Raw genomic sequence first — 20475 nt, forward strand, 5'->3', positions numbered from 1 at the left:
AGCACGCAGCACGTTCTGCGCCAGACGAAAGATCGATAGTAAAAAATATTGCAAACGTTGTTGTAACAACGAAACGTTATTTGAACGTTCTACAGCGAGTGTGAAATTTGATGATAGCTAGGTCAATATGTTGAGTAGAGCCTGAAAATGAAGATCGAATTAGCTTTTGTCTGTTATCGTTGTTGTTGTTGTGCACATCTTGCGTCAGGTTTTGACATTGGAGTTCTCCTCCGTTCCTCATGTACGTGCTAGCACGTGCGTACGACTTGTTTACAAACAGCTGGGATGCCATTGTGAGGGATAGTTGACTGATTTAGCGAATAAATAAGGCCTATTGCGTTTATTTAAGTAACACACAGTAATATCTCAATCTCGTTTGGAATTGTCACTCGGTTATCTATGAAAACTGAGTGTGCGATCGACCTGCATCGAGTGGTGAGTGGGAAAGCTTGGCCGGCTCGGCTTGTGCGCATGTGCAGTTGCCGCGAAGGAAGCCTCCTTGGTCATTGCATAAATGAATATATTTCACAACAATGCGCAAAGGACAGCTTCTGTGCATCAGCACACATAAAAGTGATTTTGCCTGGAAGTCGAGAACAGACACGAAAGAAAAATGAGGTTACCGCAAAGCGTATAGATTTCTCATTGAACTTTGAAATAAGATCGTTTCTTGCAAACTTCAAAGTACAATGTACTGCCATGCCTAATTGGATATGGGTACGGTTTTAGGGACTTAGAGTGGTATAGCCAGATGGCGCATTGGAATCTGAGCTTCCTCCTTGGTACTTAAATTTCCCCTCATAGCTGCCACATGGATCTCTGCACGGCTCCCACTTGCAGGTCAAAAATGTTCACGAAACTTGATCCATATACACTCACACAAAAATTAAACTGACAAGAGATGTGCACATAATTTATTGCGGACATTGACATTCAAAAGCAGCAACAAAGATGTTTCTGATAATCTATCGACAGACTTGTATATGGGGAATGACAACTTGCAAAAGTCTGACAAGATCATGCGTCCTAACCAGCGGCAAAGAATCGTAGCCTGTGGACGGAAACATTGCGCTGCAAATGTAACCATGATAGAAAAAAAAAAAAAAAGATCTGAGCATGAATAAACAACGTATCATACTAAAATGTATGGAGTCTTTAAAAATAGGTTTGTAAGAGCAAACCGCTAATGAAAGAATCACTTGTGCAATGAATTTGGCACCAGCAAAATTAAAAGGATCATAAAATATGTCGCGGACTGCAACTGCCCGCATAATATTGTCGAATTCCAACGCCAGTTGAATCCGTCGAACTGGTTGAATGCAACCAACTGGTAGTCGTCTTAGATGTAAAATGAAGGCGGGGGGGTGCCACAAAAGCAGTCACAATGTAATGGGCACATATCGCTAGGCTTCGCATTCCAGAGGTAACAAATTCCATCACTCTATGTATAACATTTTAGCTCGGTGTTGCGTTACATGAGGTTGCAACATTTTTTATTTTTATTTTTTTCTACCGCTAAATGTCCCAAAATTGCCAGGACCCTCTCCGCGACCAGCAACGCTACATGATTACAGCTATAACGAGATGCCAAAAGCTACGTGTATCTATCTATGTTGTAACTGCCGCCTAAAGTATACTTTTAAAAATGCCTTTGAGGGCACAGTTCTTTTCGTTTTACTTTTTGGAGATTTGGATGCGAGCTCAAGATACGCGTCATGTGTTTTGCAGAGCTGCCCATTCAAGTACGTCCACAAATTTTTCACGCAAACTTTTGGTCGTCGCAGACGCTGTTGCCAAAAAAAAAAAACCGAGCTCTCGCATACCTTCCCGATAAAAGTTAGACTAATTAATTAACAATTCACGTTTGCGAGTAAAAGTCTGAAACTACAGGTTCACATCTCCACTACGTGCACATAATTTTTTTTTTTTACGTATATATTACTCTGAGAACTGCACGTTTTCAAATGAAACTGTCGCATAAATGCACGTTACGCTACTTGTTTTAACGCCGCACTCGTCGACGTTGAACGTGTGAAGCTGCGTGTTTTAGAAAAGCAACTCTGTGTGCACAGCTAGTAACGAGTGGAGAGAAACAACGAGAGGTTGCAGACAGTGGAAGTTTCAGATTTTTGCGCACAATGAGATCTCGCTGGTTCAAAAACACAGCGAAGGGGTGTCTGGGGCGTCGGCTGTTTGCAAGTTAGAAAGGCCCACGATACCTAGTGTGCCTTTGGAACAGTACATGTTTCGCTTCAGATCTCTTCTCAAGAACCGCAACTGGGGATTCGGCTTTTCAGAACGGTACGACAAAGCCTCTTTGGAGCTCATTGGAAACTGGGATTTCGCTTTACTGCTTGTCACCAATGGCAATTTTTCGAGCTTGAACGCAAACAACAAAGTTGTGATCCACATAAATATGTAATGTTCCATATTTATGTGACTGCAACTGAATAGTACTGTTGTGGACAGTTCTGTTTCAGTGTTACCACAAGAACATTACATTATTCCTTTGCTTTCGCAAAAGGAAGATTGCAATAAATCATGAAAATGTCGGGGACTTCAGAACCCCAGACCCTGCGAGGTAAGACGCTTCCAAAATAAGAAGAAGACGCCAAAAGGAAAAAATTTCGGGTCGTATAAGTTACTGCGCTGGTATAGGTACAGAATTAAAAAGTGTGCCGTCGAGCCACTGTTGCACGTGTGTATGCACTTTCGCGTAGCCAACCGCAGTGCCGACTCGGTGACGTGTATGCTAAACGCTAAAATCACTTAAAAAGGTGGATGCAGCTAGAGATGTGTGACGTGATGTGACAGCTAATGCAGTCCGTGTTCTTGGAATGGCCATCAGACCTTTGCACAACGTGTGTCGATACCCGTGGAAGCTAGCAGTGGGGGGTGGGGTGATGGCAGTCAGACGGTGGTCTCTCTGAAGATGCGAACGGGAGACCCGGGGACCCTGACCTGAATGAAACGGGTGGTGGGGTCTTCCTCGGGGTGGACCTGGCTGGACCCTGCGAAGTGAGATGAAAGTGAAACAGTACTGTTAGCAGCCAATACAGTAGAATCCCTTTATAGTAAAGCTGGTCGGTACTCGAATTTCTATCGCACATAGCTTATAGTGTCCTTTGTAGCCGTAATTATTTATTACTACATTCAAATATGGTAGCCTTATCTACCTTTTCTGCACATTACCGGTGAAAGACGGTTCCAATACATTGACTGCAGCACGCAAACCAACCGTTTGGAGCCCCGAAACTGTCATGCCCAAGTTCTCATGCAAGCTCCAATGACTAGTAGATTGCATGAACAGGTTGTTTGTCTCCCGCAATCCTGTCTTCTCTTACCTGGGTATTTTATTCCAAAATTCTTTTATCTACTGTATCCATTTCTCTGTGAATTGATATATATATATACTCATGGAACGATGCGATAGCACCAGAGGACACGTGTTTCGCCGTGTGTGCGGCTCGTCAGCTCTGGGTAGCTGCGCATCGTTCGGAATTGGCAAACCAGGGGTCACTCAGCGAGCGATCTACACATGGGAGGGTGACTCAGCACTCCTCAATGCCACAGGGCAAACCAGTAATTATAATGAGGGGAAAAAATGCCATTAAAGAAACAAGTAAATGACACTAGACATATTTGAAATTAAAAATTACAGATTAAGATGGCAGCCATAGAAGCCATCTTAATCTGTAATTTTTAATTTCAAATACGTCATGTCATTTACTTGTTTCTTTAATGTCTTTTTTCCCCTTCATTATATATATATATATATATATATATATAGGGTGAGGTAAAAGGATTATCAAACGGCCACGAAGTTTTACAGAAGTTCAAAAAAAGACGCGGAAACAGATTTTAGGGAAGTTAAAAACACTCAAGGGGTCGACGTTTCGACAGTGGCACTGTCTTCGTCAGGACAAAAGATGCGTAGCTGATTACACATTTCTTAAATAGGTTTGCTACATGACGTCATAATCGGTCCGGGCACGCCACAGGCGTTTGTCAGTGAGTCAGATTCGGGTATATTCCAGAAGGTCAAGTCCGGGGGTGATGTCATTCGCCGAGGTCACTGTCCGCTTTGGGGAAAATTCCGGGAAGGGTGAGCGCTGCTTCATATATATATATATATATATATATATATATATATATATACTTGGTGAATGGGGTTCGGACGACCGCGAATATATGTAGCTCAAATGAAAATTGAAACACAGACTACGAAGGTACGGGAAGTAAGAAAAAAGGGATAATTTATATATATATATAGTGAAAAAAAATAGCATAGGCTCTTTGGCTGCACGTTGAACATATGTTTATAAGTTTATTATAAACATATATATATATATATATATATATATATATATATATATATATATCTCAGTCCCGAAGAAGGCGGAGCTTCCTCCGAAACGTAGACTTCCCCAGACCCTTAGTTTAAATGCCAGCTTAATAAATAACTTTCCCCTACTCCCTACTTCAGTCTCTGGTGTCTTTTCTCCCCTATCTATATATATATATATATATAGAGAGAGAGAGAGAGAGAAAAAAAATATATATAATAGAAAAAAAATAAATATAATAAAATAAAAAATAATAAATATATATAAATAGAAAAAAAATATTTGGGTGCCTGTGGCTCTTTAATTGGGACATCTTACTATATCCATACCTTTGCTATGTGCAGGTTTATAACTTGGAGCTTCTACTGTAATTGCAACGCGGTTATCTCATTTATTGTAGTCTGCACTTGTTGTGCCCCACTCTCTGGCTGGGAAAATGCACTCCACATCCACACAAATCCTGTTGATGTTTACAAAAAAAGCCTGGGCAACACGGAAATTAATTAGAGAAAAAGACCCTGCTTGCGCCATCGCACGCAGCTTTCTAAATGTTCTACATTTGCCGTATTTACCCAGTAGACTCTCGCTAATTCAAACTCCCGGGGACCAGAGAAATTAGTCTGAATTATCGGACATGCCTCAAAATATGAGCTACAAGAGAAAATTATGTCATGGGGGCATATAAGTCTTTTTGTTTGCTGAAAAACGTAGCCCCATAGAAAGGGGCGCATTAATTATGCAGGGAAAAATAAAGTACCAACATTTGGGTACCCAAGTTGGGGGAGCACTAATCGTGTCAACAATGCAAGTAAATACGATATATGTTGCCTGTATCCACCGCTGGATTTCAGTATTGACACTCTAATACAAATTATGCAAATCATTAAGCACGCAAGGTTTGCAGATGTATATACCCCATGAGGTCCTATCCAGATATACCTCTCCCCAATCTCAGATTCTAAAAAATAATTTACAACTGTGTGTACCAATACTGACTGATGGAGCTAACCTGAACACAGAAATACTGTGCAAGTGCACCTCAATGCTACACTACTGCTACTACTACTACTACTACTGCTACTACTACTATAGTACCCCCCCATGATGCAATGTGACTCGATTCTCTGATTACTGTAAACATGTTGTGATCTAGGTTGGATACATTATAGAATAATGACTAAAATAATTGGATTAAACCATCTGATAGAAATGGTGAGGGTACATACAATGCCCAGAGATTTGTGCTAAAAATTTTAGGAATACTTTGATGATGCCTCGTTGCGTGTACCAGTTAGACAGTCACTCGTTGCATGCAAAGGCCACGCTCTTTGCACAAAAGTTGAGGAGACTTACCTATTGTGCGGCCATAATCACCATGTTTTCGACACTTGGTTTACATACCAGCAATCAGGAGGAACAGACTTACCTCAAATTACCCGATGCATGCCCACCATTATAGGCGTACAATATTTTCCTACTCGATATTAATACTACCCTAATTCAAATAAAATATTTGGTTCCCCTAGTGGAACATGAACCCGAGACGGCGGATAGGATGCCGTTAACGGACGTCGATCAATGTGAATCGTAACAACATTTCTGCTGGCAACCTGAATGGAACCTACTAAACGAGAAATTCATTCCCAAAATACAGATTGTATCCCGACGTACACAGTAGTAATGTGTCACTATGGGGATATATAAATTAGGGAGATTATAGATAATATAATATAATACTAGCTCTCAACTAATATTCAGGCACCCTAATATCCCGATCTTTGCTAAAACTGACAGCAGAAGTGCCGCTTTAGACTAAACCTCATTTATACCATATTGCAATCTCGCATCGTATTCTCGCAAAATACTGTTTCTCACAGAAGTAACATAATCTGACTCCTGTCTAGCAATGTTGTTCCTCCACCTATTGGTTGCTGACTACCCTTCAATGGGGGCCAGAAAGACATAGATCAGGAAGGTGCCATTGCTGTGCCATTGAAATGCAACTGTGCCTGGTGATGTCACCAGGCTTTGACGGTTCTTTCAAAACGTTCACCAATGGTTTGCAAACCGAGTTTATGAGTGATGTCGATTTATGATAAAATAAATACCTTTTTTTTTCTTGTCTGGAGTGGCACTGCGGCGCTTCTGCCAAACTATACCGCATAATAGCTAGGAAAGCGTTCAAGTTTACATGTCGTGCTTTCCTTTTTTTTTTTCCTTTTCTTTTTACGAGCACCTGCCCACTTGAGAACCAGCTAGCAATGTGAAAACGTGCAGAGAAGTTGTCACTTACAGGATGGGATGACGATTGGCCTGACCAGGCTGAGTAGTTGACTAGAGGCATCATGCACCTAAATGTGAACAAAAGAACTCTACAGCAATAGTGGCAAGATAAAGCGGGCTTGCAACCAAACATTAAAAACGCGAGGGTGTAATAATACTGTATTTACACGCATATCTAATGCACTTCCCTCGTTCGCTCGCAAGTGCATGTATCAGTGGGTTACGCAGTTTTAGAAATGATCACGAGAATTTCAAAAGGTTCACGTAAGAGTTTGAATTTGTGTCTTTTCAGATTACGACACGAGTGTTCTATCGAGGTCTAATCAGGCAGCTCTTATAATATTGGTTTAAGGGTCGACGTGTCAATCATAAAGTTGTAGAGCGCCTTGAGAAACACCTGACCGAAGGTGTTTCACACAGACGTGGGCGGAACAAAAACTGACAGACACAACGTCTCCATTTTGTTTAATAAATTCAGCGCACCGGCAAGCGACACAGTAAACAACATCAGACTTGACGTTTCGGGTCCCATACGGGTCCCATTATCAGAAGAGGACGTGTGACTTCCGATGATGGGACCCGTACGTACGGGACACGAAACGTCAAGTCTAATGTTGTTTACTGTGTTGTTTGCCGGTGCGCTGAATTTATTAAACATGTCTACTCCCGGCCTCTGGACTATATTCATCTCCCACTTTGTGTGGCTTCCTTTTTTTTTCACCATTAAGAAGAAAACAATGTACCCATGCGACTTGTACCACAGAGTTTTAAACCAGGTTCAAAACCCTCAGTATGATCAAAACTGATCCAGCGTATCGTGGCTGATGCTCTTTCGTACTCGATATCGTACTCGGACTTACGTTGACGTTAGTTCTGTACGGTGCATTTCGGTATGCGCGTAAATACTGAAAAGCGGCATGTGATGTGACTTACGGCATGCGCACACAAGGGGGTACAAGCCATGCACTGGGAGCATCACAGGATGCAGCAGGTGGGACACGTGGCTGAGGAATGTGAGCGTTGTTCCTTGTGGCGAGACACTGTCGTACCTTGGATCAGCCGGAACCACAGGGACACTGGCTGAAAGATACGAGCAGTACCCATTGGTTCCATGCACTTTGAACAGTCTGCTTTGTCATAAGTTCTGCTAACTATCCCAGGAGTCAAAACTGGACCTCTCGGACTAGAGATGTGGTCATTATGGAGACTACTGCAGTATAGTCAAGCAGGGCAAGGTTTCAGGGTGAAGTAATGGACAAAACGACGTCCACAGAGGGACTTGATGTTTCGTGTTGTGATCGTGGAAACATGACAGAATAATTAAATTTTCAGTTGAATTAATGGCATTATCTCACAAGTTGTCCACATTAGTTTTATGCCTCTACATTATTTCAAACTCGAGAACAAAAGTGCCATCTAGGAAACATCTGCAGTATTACTATTTGCATGCCATTATTCTGGAGATTTTGTCCTCCTTGCACAGATATCACGCGACATACGCATTTTAACACGTTACACGTACAATTGAATAACATACATTTCAAGTTTCTGCACAATTTCTGTTTAAAAATGCCCTTTTCCAGTTTTCAATGGGTCACAACAATACGATCACACAATTGAATGTTCAAGCACTGGATGACATGGCCAGGCATCATGCCACTTTGGCTGATCCGTCAAACAGCACATCACGTCTACCTCACTGATGCTCATACAGGATCACCAAGTTACATTCACTTGGGTTATTTCAAGGATCAAATGCTGAATCGGAGCTCAATTCGCGGTGGAACCTTCCTCTTTAGAAAGATGACAGTACAGTACTACAAAAAAATACATTATTACATATAAGTATTTGTGGTTCAAAATGCAAACAAGAACAACTCGCTGCTGTCTCAGATTACTATAATGTCGTACAGATTAATCTCAATAAGCAAATAAACAATAACAGCTTCGTAACTTTAGCAAATTCTCAGTACAGTTTCGGCAATCTTGGATGTCTATGTGACTTGAAAAGCAAGTAACCTCACCTTGTGATCGCCCATACAAACATTTGTCCCCATACTCTGATAGGAAACGGGTGGTTTTCCAGTCTCATCGGGAGTCTGCAGTAAAAAAAAAAAAAGTCAGACTAGAGCCACATGTTTGTCCCTACATGCAATATCTAAACTTCATGAGATAACAGTGGTCCCCATGTTTCCACTTTTTGGTTACACGTCTGCGAGCAATGCCTTTGAATTTCTTTGCAGACGACGCATCGACATTTGCAAAAGTCCTCTTTACAGAGGGCAAGAAAAGTGCCTCGCACTCTACAGGGTGCCGTGATGCGTAAGAAAGTGCGAGTGCCAGCAAAAGAGCCGGAGGCATAGGCGGAAATCAGCCGTTGAAAAGCATACCATGAGCACGAGGGTTTTGGCAGACTTGCTGAGCAGAATCCGGTCGCACCACGCGGGACAACGCGTCCGCATGTAGCTCCGTGCCTCGCTCGACTCTTCCTTGTACGGGTAACTGGTGAACACACAAATTTATTTATTTATTTATTTATGGTAGTACCTCAAGGCGCCCCATTGGGGCATTACATGAGGGGGTAAGCGAAGATAAAAGTTAACACAAGTAGAATATAAATAACACGGAAATATTGAAAATTAATGGAAGATTAATTAATTAATTAACGGAAAATTAACGGCAGTAGTAGAAAATTAATTACTCGTAGCGCCACTGAAATCTCAATAACGTGCTCTCACCTGGGTGGAAACTCTATGTCAAACTCAAACAGCCGGTCCTTGAAGAGCTTCGGTTCCTTATCGTATTCTTGAAGCTAAATAAACAAAAACAAACAACCAAACAAAAAAACAATCATTACGTCAGAAAGAGGAAGAGATGCGTCCTCACAGGCGTGAATTATGCAATAAATACTCCGGAATAACCGAGCCTTTTTCGCTGCATAAGAGTCACTCCAGTACGTGCAGGAAGTGATGTTTATAACAGCAGGCTCCTCTCGGACCAACATTCTGTTTGAACGATATGCAGTCCTTAATATGAACGCTTTTCTCCGCGACAAAAAGCGTCCATATAGCCAGTCGTGCATATTATCGAACATCGGGTTATTAAGGAAAGAATCGGGGTCAATCCAGTAGTCGTTACTGTGATCAAAAGTCGCAGGCGGTAGGATGCTAACATAGTGCCAGCAGTTTGCAGTCGTTGCTGGGCATGCTGCATCCCATGCCATTCTGAGTGCCCCCCCCCCCCCCCAAAACAGCATATAAAATCGGCACATACGTCATTAAAAAACATGAGAAGACGGGGGTTCCCTTTATACCGGAAATACACGGGGCTATATATAGGTTTCGTACCTTATTGCACCGTCCATTTGCAATATTCAGTTCCCATTATCCGATGCGGGAACACACTACGCCGATACTGGGAGGTGACACGGGTTCAAATCTCGGCACCGGCTGTACCGTCCGAGGTTTTCCCCCCGGGTTTTCTGTCAGACTTTCCAGACGAATATCGGCAGGCACAGTTACCCCCGAAATCACCCCGTGACGTATACTAACCCCCCCCCCCCCTCCCATCTCCCCCCTCACTCCTGCTGTCTTCTCTCCATCTGCACACTTTACACTTGCACACACACACTACACACTCGCGGCACTAACGCGAAATTAAACGCAGGGGGTTACCGGGCGGAATCAGGTTTAACCCGAAACAGTAACTTCCTAACTATTATATGACTCGCATCCTTTGACAGAAATTGTGCGTAGCTCGAGAAACCCCGCACGCCAGAATCCCGAGAGTACAGCGGCGTTCAAATGTCCACATCGTGCTCACCAAATATTTTTGTCCAGGTTACGGTTGCGTTATAGTTATGAAGAGAATAATCTTTCCAGTTACATCGAGCATGCCCAACGAAAAGACGTGATCCACCCGCATGATGAGATTAATCTCGTCTATGGCTTCCAGCAATACCGGCTTAGCAACAAACAAGATTAGCAGGTCTATATATGGCCTTTCTAAGCAGACGACATCCACACGAACTGCTGCAGAAGAACCGCAGAAGAACCGCAGAACAATGCTGGAGAGAATGGGGTGAGGATCGTTGCCTCGCAAGTTTGCATTTCAACTTCCTTTGCTATAGTCGACGCGCTAGACGTGATAAGCATTCTACCGGTTGACATACTAAAATCTCCCATAGACGAAACATACGGGGGGTGTGTTACCAAAAAATGTATTAAAAAATCTACTCAAAATTATGGGGTCAACGGTATTCATGTCGGGAGAGCTTTTGCCATGACTTCCAAGCACTCTATTTCAAGTTGCGAGAAATTGAATTTTCTGAATTGAACTCTCGAATATGCCAAGCCAGCCTCACGTTTTTTTTGTTTGTTTTTTTGCCAGAAACAGAACACGCATGTCAGACTTACCCCATTCCATTGCAAAATACATTCCTTACTACAATAATAATAGCTGGAAAACAAAAAATAATTAAATAAATGCAAAAACCATCGTTTTGAGCCGTGCAAATTGTTGGCAGAGCTCGGTTATCCATCAATTAGTGAATGCAAGATGCAGCGAAAGGAAATGGTGACCACCCTCTTCCTGTTTCCTTCTCACGTTGTAACCATGCTGCCATTATCAGTAGAAGCGTGGAAAAGGGAAAGGGACAGGTTCACGGCCTCCTCGCATCACTGTTTTCAGAGACCTGAGTGCGGTCAACGATTTGCACCCCTCGAAAACGGTTTTTTTTTTCTTTTCTTTAAGTTTTTCTTTTCAGCTAGCATCATTTTCGTTAGGGAATGAACTTCGCAATGAAACTAGGTAAATCTGACCCGCGTTCTCCGTTTTCTGACAAAAAAAAAAGTGTTGGGTTGGCTTCGCAAACTTCGGAGTTCAATTTAGAAAATATTTATTTCGTGCGACTTAAATTGATAAAAGTGCTCAAAAACTCTCCCCGAGATTAGAGCACTGCACGGGCCTAATTTCCAGGCCCGGCTGCTACGGCCCGCACCCGGCGTCTTCTATAGATTTCCCACCCGTACCCAGCTGTTCCCATGCTCAGGCCCGGTCCCAGCCCGCCTCTGCTCTGTGTGCTCTCGAGGCCCGGAGGCGTATTTAGATTTACTAAAGAGCACAGCGCAGTGAGGAAAAGGACGCAGCTAATTGGTGGAGAGTGAGGAGGTACACTCGAACGGAGCGGCTGTGTTTCTCTGCCGGCACAAAAGAACCCCCAGGTGGTCCAAATTATCCGCAGTCCTACCCTACATGTTGCCACACTGCGCAGACAAAACCCCCCCTTACGTGTAACCACCGTACCATTACCATTCTCTGCCAGCAAGCCGCTCTGTGCTCTGTGCTTGCTTGCTTGCTTGCTTGGGAAGGCAGCGCGCAGCGGCGCGCGGGCGTTAAGCATGTACCTTGCGGTTCAAGAGAGACTCATCTTCGCTCTACTGTGCATGCACCGGTGTTAGTTCCCCTTTCTCGAACACTCACGCGAACGAAATGTGTCAGAACACCTAACCTAACGGACCCTCATGCCAAACTCTCAGCGCGCCCGTCACACCAATCGTCCCCAAATGTGTGTGAGTGCACGTGTGAAATCCAGACCCATTACACGAAATAAGCGTGATCACATATAAAAAAAGTGATAGTTCTCAGATGAGAATACCATGATATCCCATACCCAATGGAAAAAAGAAAAGTAAAACCAAAATTCAGCTGTCCAGTCTACTGAAATATGTTCGCGTACATGCCCAACCATGGCCGGCGTTGTCAAGCCCGTACCCGGCCCGGTGGCTGAAACCCGAGCCCGCCCCATGCCCGTATAAAAAAATGCAAAGCCGGGCCGGACTCGGGCTTTCGGGTAAGCCCGGGCCCGTGCAGTACTCTACCTGAGATAAGTAGCACCGACCCAAAAATTTTCAGAGAAGTAGATAATTTTATTAGAATGTTTTAACACATTTGGTGAAATACCACGTGTATGCCGAGGAGATCACATCTCGGCAATTGGTGGCATCCTCGGCCAGGTCCGCTGGCACCTGAGGAGCGCTATGCGGACACTGACTCGCCCGCATAAGCTCGCTATTCCCGAACTAGGTTTCCAAACTCGACAGTGCTTACATCGCTACAACCGAACTCTCACGATTTATCATACTGCACATGGCGAGAAGGAGAAATGACACAATGAGCCCTTATTTACAATGGTCCCAACAACTGAACCTCTGTATGCAATAAGGGGATAAGTCGAATTACCCCTTTTTTTCTATTTTTGTTGCAACGACATCTACATACCAGTATGTACCTGTCAAAGAAAATTTAGGACCGTATTGCAATTTATTGACTCGCTATAGGAGGATAAGAAACGGGAAATGCATGCGTGTCAATGGGATGGACAGCCAGATCCAGCCCCTTTTCTACACATGCATACAAATGGTGTAACTTTAAATTTTGCTACGATGCGGAAATGAACTTCGACTTCGACTGGAAAAACATGTTGTTCCTACCTCACGTGACCGTGCCGGCAGTGCTAATGAGCGTTTTCATCGGAAAAACGTGTGCACTATGCTAATAAGTCATATTTTACTGGCCATACAGAACATTATTTTCAAGATTGTGTTCGTTTAGCAGCATGATAAGTCCGGTCTAGGCTGCTCCACTGCACAAAAGCACCTTCGCCCGTCCTGGCGTCACCATGAAAGTCCGACACGTGAAAACTGTTTTTTCCTGCACGAAAACCCTGTCCGTGCAGTGTTATATAGAAAAAGGGGATATGTCATGCTCCTGGGTTTTGTTCAATTTCTGCTAAGTCACACACCCAGAAACGATGCTAACGGGACATGCATGTAGCATAGAGACACACATATATGTTACACATTGTGCATAGGGCCTGACTTTTTCGGGTTTTATTTTTGGCCAAATTCGGGGGGTAAATATCGGGTGATATTTTTCTTTTGAAAATGCGGGTGTATTCGGGTTAAATCCCGTTACGGCATATTCTGTCGTCAGGAATTCTGGTGCATTCGGGTGATTTTTTTTTTATATATAAAAATTTGTCTTAACATGGAACTAATGTTTAGCAATGTTATCAAACTTTATTTTAATGCACACTTATGAGTGTGCCACGCGACCCGGATGTTTTCGGGTAGATTCGGGTTAAACCCGAATTTTACAGATTTCGTTCGGGGGGTAAATATCGGGCGGATACGGGTTTAACCCTAAAAAGTCAGGCCCTAATTGTGCATTTGCGTTATAACTCATCTGCAATTACTTTACCAAATATTCACTTGCAGTTTTCTCGTTTTGGGATTTTTTTACTTATTGCATACAGAGGCTCAATTATTGGGTATAAAAATAATGAATCAATAAGGCCATCCACGAGAAGAGACAAGATTTTCATAATTTACTTACCCACTTCCCGTCATTACGATAGAAGGCTTCTTCGTGATCTTCTAGGCTGAACACTTTCCGTTCGACAGTGAGCACCACCTGTTGTAACGTCCTCGTTGTCGGCTCAACAATACCACTTATGTGTGCACGCATTCATTTCACAGATCGGGGCATAAAGGGCAAGTACACTGAGCGGGGGTATGTGTGGGGATGGGTGCTAATTTTTATTTCGCGCGTCGCGCAACAAAAAATGTCTACGCTGTCCCACGAGGGCAAAAAAAACTTTAATGGCGAGATGACCTACTTGGTTCGAACATTGTAATTGCTTCCATCCATCGGGTCAATACAATTGTCATGGACAAGAAAACCGGTACTTTTTGAGAGAAGCGGGTTGTAAAAAATTGTGAAAGAAAAGTATGGAAGAAAGCCTATTAGTCGAGAAATTGAATACTTAGCAAAAAAAATAAAAAACAAGGGGGGGAAGGTACCAATGAGTACCCACCATTTATAGGCACTCATTTCTCACTCCAATCAGGAGCATAGGGACATCAATTCTCACGAAACCCAGTGAGTGTGCATGTGCTGTTAGGTCCGCCCGAATTCCTGAGGCCCACTCTTTAAGCAAGTACACTACTACAAGTTCCACTTACCCTATTTTCATCTTTGGGATGCCTGAAGAGAACCTTTGTCACGTCACCGTTTTTGGCACTTTTCACATGAACCGGAGGAGCGCTTCGGGTGATTTTCTGGAAATGTGTCACGGCTACGTGTGACACACAGCCCTGTACGAAGGTTACAACTGGAAACGTTACCTCAACAACTGCTTGCATGTCGAGTCGAAAATTGAAGTCTCCAAATATAAAATATGGGACCTTGTCATACTTGTCGTTCTGTAACCTGCAAAATAATTTGTGCCAATTACGACTTTGTGCATTTACCGGATTACATGTATTTTAAATTGTATGTAATTTTTTATGTATGTATTGTATGTAATTATTTATGTATGTATTGTATGTAATTATTTATGTATGTATTGTATGTAATTATTTATGTATGTATTGTATGTAATATTTTAATTGTATGTTGTAAATTGTATGTATTTTAAATTGTTTAATTTGTATTGTATGTAATTTAAATTTCAGATGTGCTCGCAATAATAGTAGTTAGATAGTTTGAGATAATAGTCAAGCATTAAGGAGGAGCAGAGCCCTACCAATTTACGCGACACATGTCTCGGTTGGTATATGTTACTGATTTCTAGTGCTTAATGAGGGTATATTTTTAGTGTGGGCCTTAGAATCTCTTCTACGGTGCTCAGAAGATGAGAAGAAGAAAAAAATAGAACGTATTTCGTGCTTTTTCAATATCTATTAAAATAAAGATCCTGAAATTAGAATTCTTGTGTCCTTAATCACTATAGAAAGATACATCTATCTAATACACCCAAAAAGAGTGTCTCCACTGAGCCAGATACCTCCTACACGATTTTTCAGTTTCAGGCTACGTGCAGGGTACCATGGTCCCAGCAGGACCTAGTCGGTGTGTTGGTTTGCATAGCGGTACCATCTGTCGAGCGTGGGTTCAGACTGCGGAGGGTGTGCGATCCCCTTCATAATATACTAAAACAGGATGTTCTCAGACACGCAAAAATACCTTTTTTTTTTCGTGCAATCAAGTAGGTGCCTACCTGTTGAGTGTATATTCCAATGCACCTTGTCTGGTTTTCGTGTACTGTGATGGAAACTGTTAGCAGAAAAGACATTACATCTTACAGCTCAGCAAGTTGCTCGTCTAGGGAACAACAAAAGACACTGAACTTACAGATTCCATTGCAATGAAATTTGACTCATCGTGAAAGAGATGAATATTTATGAGATCAAACGTTGTGCCATGTAGATTCCATCGTGTCCTCATAAACCCTTTTCTTGCCAGCTTACGCTGCAAGAAACATTAGGGAGTCATTCTATTAAAATTTTAAAACTCCACCCCCGAATGGCATACAATCATTTACATGACTGCAAGATCTGTCCATAATCTCTCTACAACAAACATTTTCCAGATAAATTCCAGTGTACCATGTATATTAGCCATGTATTCTACATTGTAGATAAAGGGATAATATGTAATAACGAGAGTGGCTAAGGCCTCCATGTGTTAACACCAGGCCTGACATCAGGCCTTCTCCCCAGTGTTGTTCCAAGCATTGTGTGCACCAGCCATGTGTAATTCGCTACCGTGGTGCCCTTGAGTAAACTTTAAATCTATTCAAATTTGACGCAGGTTGCCAATTCCAAGTGATTTAAATGCTAGCCAGAACGTTCTGCAGACAATGCTAACAGTTATCACATTTTTTGTATTACGTGCACGTATGAACAGCTATTTTATTACACTTATCACCATCCAATGCCATCGTAGTGATTCGGGGCCAAGTTGTGAGCACCACTACAGAATGTTGGTGAACACTAAACATTACAAAAGTCTGCCATGAAAGCGTCACAAAGCTTTTCAGGCCTCGTGTAACGTACGTGGAGGTCTAGAGAGTTGTACGTGCACAAGATGCAACATCCTGTCGTACACTTTACATTTTCAGTAACGTATCAAGTACAAACAATGCAAAAAATACAGATATGGTATAAAGGGTCATAGAGCATGACTATCTCAGTTCATAATGCAACAGTACAACCTGTCTCACCCCAGCAAGCCACGTTCATTAGGGAAAGGAATTAAATCAACAGCAGCAGCAGCATTGGTTACCACAAGTTGTGCCGGCAACAACAACAACATCTGCTACCTGAATATTCACCCTCTGACAAAACTAAGACTGAGCAAACTCCTTTTGGGCTGCCTGAAGCAGATTGATCTCGTAAATAAATAAATAATGAAGACGGGAAAGTGTGGTCATGATTTCAAAGAGCAAAGATGACTTGGACTTAAATACGGACAACTGCTTCACCGAACTTGACATGGGCACGACGTTTTCTTTCTTTTTCTCTTTCTTTCTTTTCTTTTTTTGCACGAGTGCACGGCTCCTTGCCCTCAAAATTGCCATCTGCTGTTGTGGTACATTACCCGAAATTTCTGGCAAATGACTCCGCTGGTCTGAACAACAATTTTTCTCACAAATATAAAATTTCAGTTTAGTTTTGAAGCATATTGGACCCTACGAGATATGTCCCTTTAAAAGTAATGGCATCATCCTGCATTACCATGGTCGGCGACTTCTCACCTTTGGAAAAAACTCTTGCGGGAATTTTACTTTTTCTTTGGTCGCGACTTTCTCAATGTTTCCCGAATGCACGTCTTTACCCAGCACAGGTTGAAAGCGGCACTCTGAAAAGGACGGGGAAAATAATTCCCTCATCATGTTCCATTAGGACCAAGAATGTTACCTTGGAAGTCCCATATCTGTACATTAGTCAGTGACTGGTGTAAGAAGTACAAGTTTCCAAGAGCCTAAGAAGAAATGTCAATGAGAATGTGCTAAACCAAGACACAAAAAGTTCAGTGCCAAGTGGATTGATTTCAATGAAGAAGTGAGACCGAGTTCTTCAATTTGTCTTATCCTTTTGGTGCATGAAAAATTTGTTAAGTCGGTTTAAAAAAGAAAGGTTGCTCACCGTAAATTTTTCCGTGCAAGAGAAATCTTCATCTAAGAACACCCGCACCGCTGAATAGTTCGTCAGTTCCTCACTCGACATCAACGTGCTGCACAGACAGAAGTGCAATCCTTTAAAATAATATTCGCATTAATGTTGACAATGGGCACTGTCTGCGTGGCGTACATCAAGTTTTGCAAGGCGGATCCAACACCCAAGCTTAATAATAAAGGGGGGGGCTCCAGAGCAATTAACTAATTTGGTCCACTTAAGCGGAGATTAAAGCAGCGATCGCCAGAACTTTTCTCCGTTATCCTCCACCCCCCCGACGCTTATTCATTTTCAACTTAGAGACTAAAATTAAACATTCAAGTAAGGCAGGTTGAGCAATCAATTTTGGTACTCAAAACAAATTAAGAGTTCTTTTGAAGGTACGAGGTCTACCTTAGCTTGAACACATTCTGACATTGTTGCCTTTATTGCAATAGCTATTGCAGAACTATGGTAGTGTATGCTAAGAAATGACATGTCAGATGGCCGAAAGGCGATATAAATACAAAATAGACAAGACGAGGGGTGTTTATTAAGGGGTTAAACTTCGTTAAAGGTGCTAAGGGGCATTTACAATGACGTTGCGATGGAGGCTTTTGTCGTGAAGGATCTCAAGTGCCAAAAGTACGGAAAACGGAAGTTGATCCGTACCACATGTGCCAGTAACATTAATTCTCAAGTATCATGCGCACAGTATGTAAAGCTACCTGCAGCCTAACAAAATCCAAGCTACTTGAATATATCTCGAAACACAGAACCTAGCTCACAAGCAACATGTTACTGCATTTCAAAACACTCTTTTGGGGTATTTTTTTAAAATTACATATCACAGAGTGGTACACATGCAGCTTAGTGCACCGTCATTCATAAAATAGTCTACCTGACAAAGTCGGCCACGTGGGTCATGGTCTTTGCGTAGTCCTTGCCCCCGACCTCTTGGCAGTGAAGAGCCAGGAAGCTTGGCTGACACTGACGCACCCTCTGCGTGGTAGGTTGAAGAGATATGTCAGAACCCTCTCCCTTTACACTGCCATTAAAAACTTGCACGACAGTTCACTTACTCCAAGAAATTCTTTGATCCATCCAGGTAAAAGTGTGTGAGGCTGCAAGGAAATCATGATGTAGTAGCAGTTAAACGTACGTAAATTAATTTGTAAACTTTTTTTTTTTTTTTTTTCCTTGAGGTATACAGGGGCAGCATTTTGAAGAGATGGAGGACATCATCTATCCGTGTTGGCTGGGGATATAAAATAAAATTTTAATACATTTTTTACATTTAAATAAATTATTGTATGTGAACGTCAGCAAAAGATACTATACCACCAACAGGACAAATATAGATGTCACCAGCAATACAAAGCTCTTAAGTTCTGAGGTACTTAAGGGTACATTTATTGGCTTTCCAATGCCAGTTTCCACGATCTCAGCTGTCTCACGACGTAAGCCCCCAATTATTCTAATTATTATTTTTAATGCCAGTTTCTTGCGCTATTAGCCTATGTCATTGGCAGACTTGGTTCTTTGCAATTATAGAAGCCAAAAGTTTACAATTACTGCAGTGCTTGTGCTGTAATCCCAAGAAGCAGACATTCCAACAAATTTTTAAAAACTTTTTTTAAAAGCTTAAAATGTCATATGGCAGTCTTTGAAAAAAAAAAGAAACTTTTTATCCAAGGATCACCCTCGTAGAGACTTTTCCCCCCCACCAGAGTGGCGAAACCTTTCAGATCTTTCTGATTCATTGCAGACGACGCGATTGCAGATAAAAAAAAAAAAATTGACGCGTTTTCGCTGTTGCGAATTTCTATGTGCGACAGTGCGACATCTGTGCGCAACCGAAAGATGTCGCAACATCGATATCTTTGTCTTTGACTTTTTGTTTTCTTTCTTCGGAATTTTACCGCGAGCGGACCTGGTGAATCCCCTTCAAGAGCCATTGCTGCATGCAGCACCAAAGCTACTTCCAGTAACCATATTCGGAAGCCGCACACTGCTACGCTCCGTTACACCCCAACACAGTTGCACGCGAAATAAACAGGCGAACGGAAAGCACATGAGCGTGCGGATCATATAAACACTGCTTTTCCGCGGAAAAAGAAGATGCACGCATTATGTGGGACAGCATGATGAGCAATCGTGGGGAGGGCTTGTACGATCGCGGTGAATGCTACAATAATTGATGGCGAATCAATTGATCGGGCATCGATTCGTACGTCTCTTTTCCACTCGTTCTCGGTCGGCAGATCGCAACATCACAGCATCCTTGGTTTGCAAGCGAAAAAAAGAGCCAAAAAATCTGTCTTGGAGGCAGCACCCTCACCTCTTCAAAGATGGACCCCACGTTGGCTGTGACTAGAAGTACCGGGTCGCCCATTGCTTGCGTTCTTCCCCTCTTGTAAATGGTTCAGTCAGGGTGTACCGCGGAAGGCCCCCATCAAGAAGACGTACTCAACCGACCGAAAATTCGTTCATGATGCCAGTGCTATGATGCGAATCCTCTTTGCGCAAGGCGTACCCGCCCACAAGCATTGACGTCACAGCAACTGATTATCGTTCTTCGTAATCCAAAATCGGTAGAACAATGTGCAGAAGTAATGCAGTCATCTCACTAGCCCATTTGAGCATTGTTGGCGATGCATTGTCGGAGGACCATGCAATGTTTACTATTTTGGACGGCACGTCCGTTATTTCGAAAGCATATATCGTCTGCGATATGGGTTCGGCTACGGCCGGAAACTTAGCTTCGCGCTTTGCTCTCCTCCTCCTCCCCAGCGCCTTTCATATACCGTTAAGTGCAAATGACGGTGACCAGACAACTTGACGAC

The 20475-nt window shown here is 42.6% G+C and overlaps 1 protein-coding gene across 2 annotated transcripts; it reads right to left on the reverse strand.

The window, feature by feature from the left end:
- Positions 1–2594: 2594 nt before the first annotated feature.
- Positions 2595–20458, reverse strand: LOC135377348 (inositol polyphosphate-5-phosphatase A-like). 2 transcript variants are annotated; one of them, XM_064609704.1, is made up of 16 exons: positions 19971–20458; positions 18712–18753; positions 18531–18631; positions 17621–17708; positions 17393–17456; positions 17230–17333; positions 15825–15941; positions 15691–15746; positions 14816–14900; positions 14654–14749; positions 14025–14102; positions 9368–9441; positions 9020–9131; positions 8654–8728; positions 7679–7709; positions 2595–3011 (listed from the first exon to the last, which is right to left on the reverse strand). In XM_064609704.1, the coding sequence occupies exons 1-16, from the start codon at positions 20022–20024 to the stop codon at positions 2911–2913; spliced, it is 1278 nt and encodes a 425-aa protein (XP_064465774.1). In that variant the 5' UTR covers positions 20025–20458; the 3' UTR covers positions 2595–2910. The 2 variants fall into 2 exon arrangements, with proteins under 2 accessions (XP_064465774.1, XP_064465775.1); XM_064609705.1 differs by lacking the exon at positions 2595–3011 and adding an exon at positions 6638–6697 and having other exon boundaries at positions 7563–7709; positions 19971–20456.
- Between the last annotated feature and the right edge of the window lie 17 nt (positions 20459–20475).

The sequence above is a fragment of the Ornithodoros turicata genome, chromosome 1 (assembly GCF_037126465.1).
Source record: "Ornithodoros turicata isolate Travis chromosome 1, ASM3712646v1, whole genome shotgun sequence".
In the NCBI taxonomy this organism is placed as follows: domain Eukaryota; kingdom Metazoa; phylum Arthropoda; class Arachnida; order Ixodida; family Argasidae; genus Ornithodoros; species Ornithodoros turicata.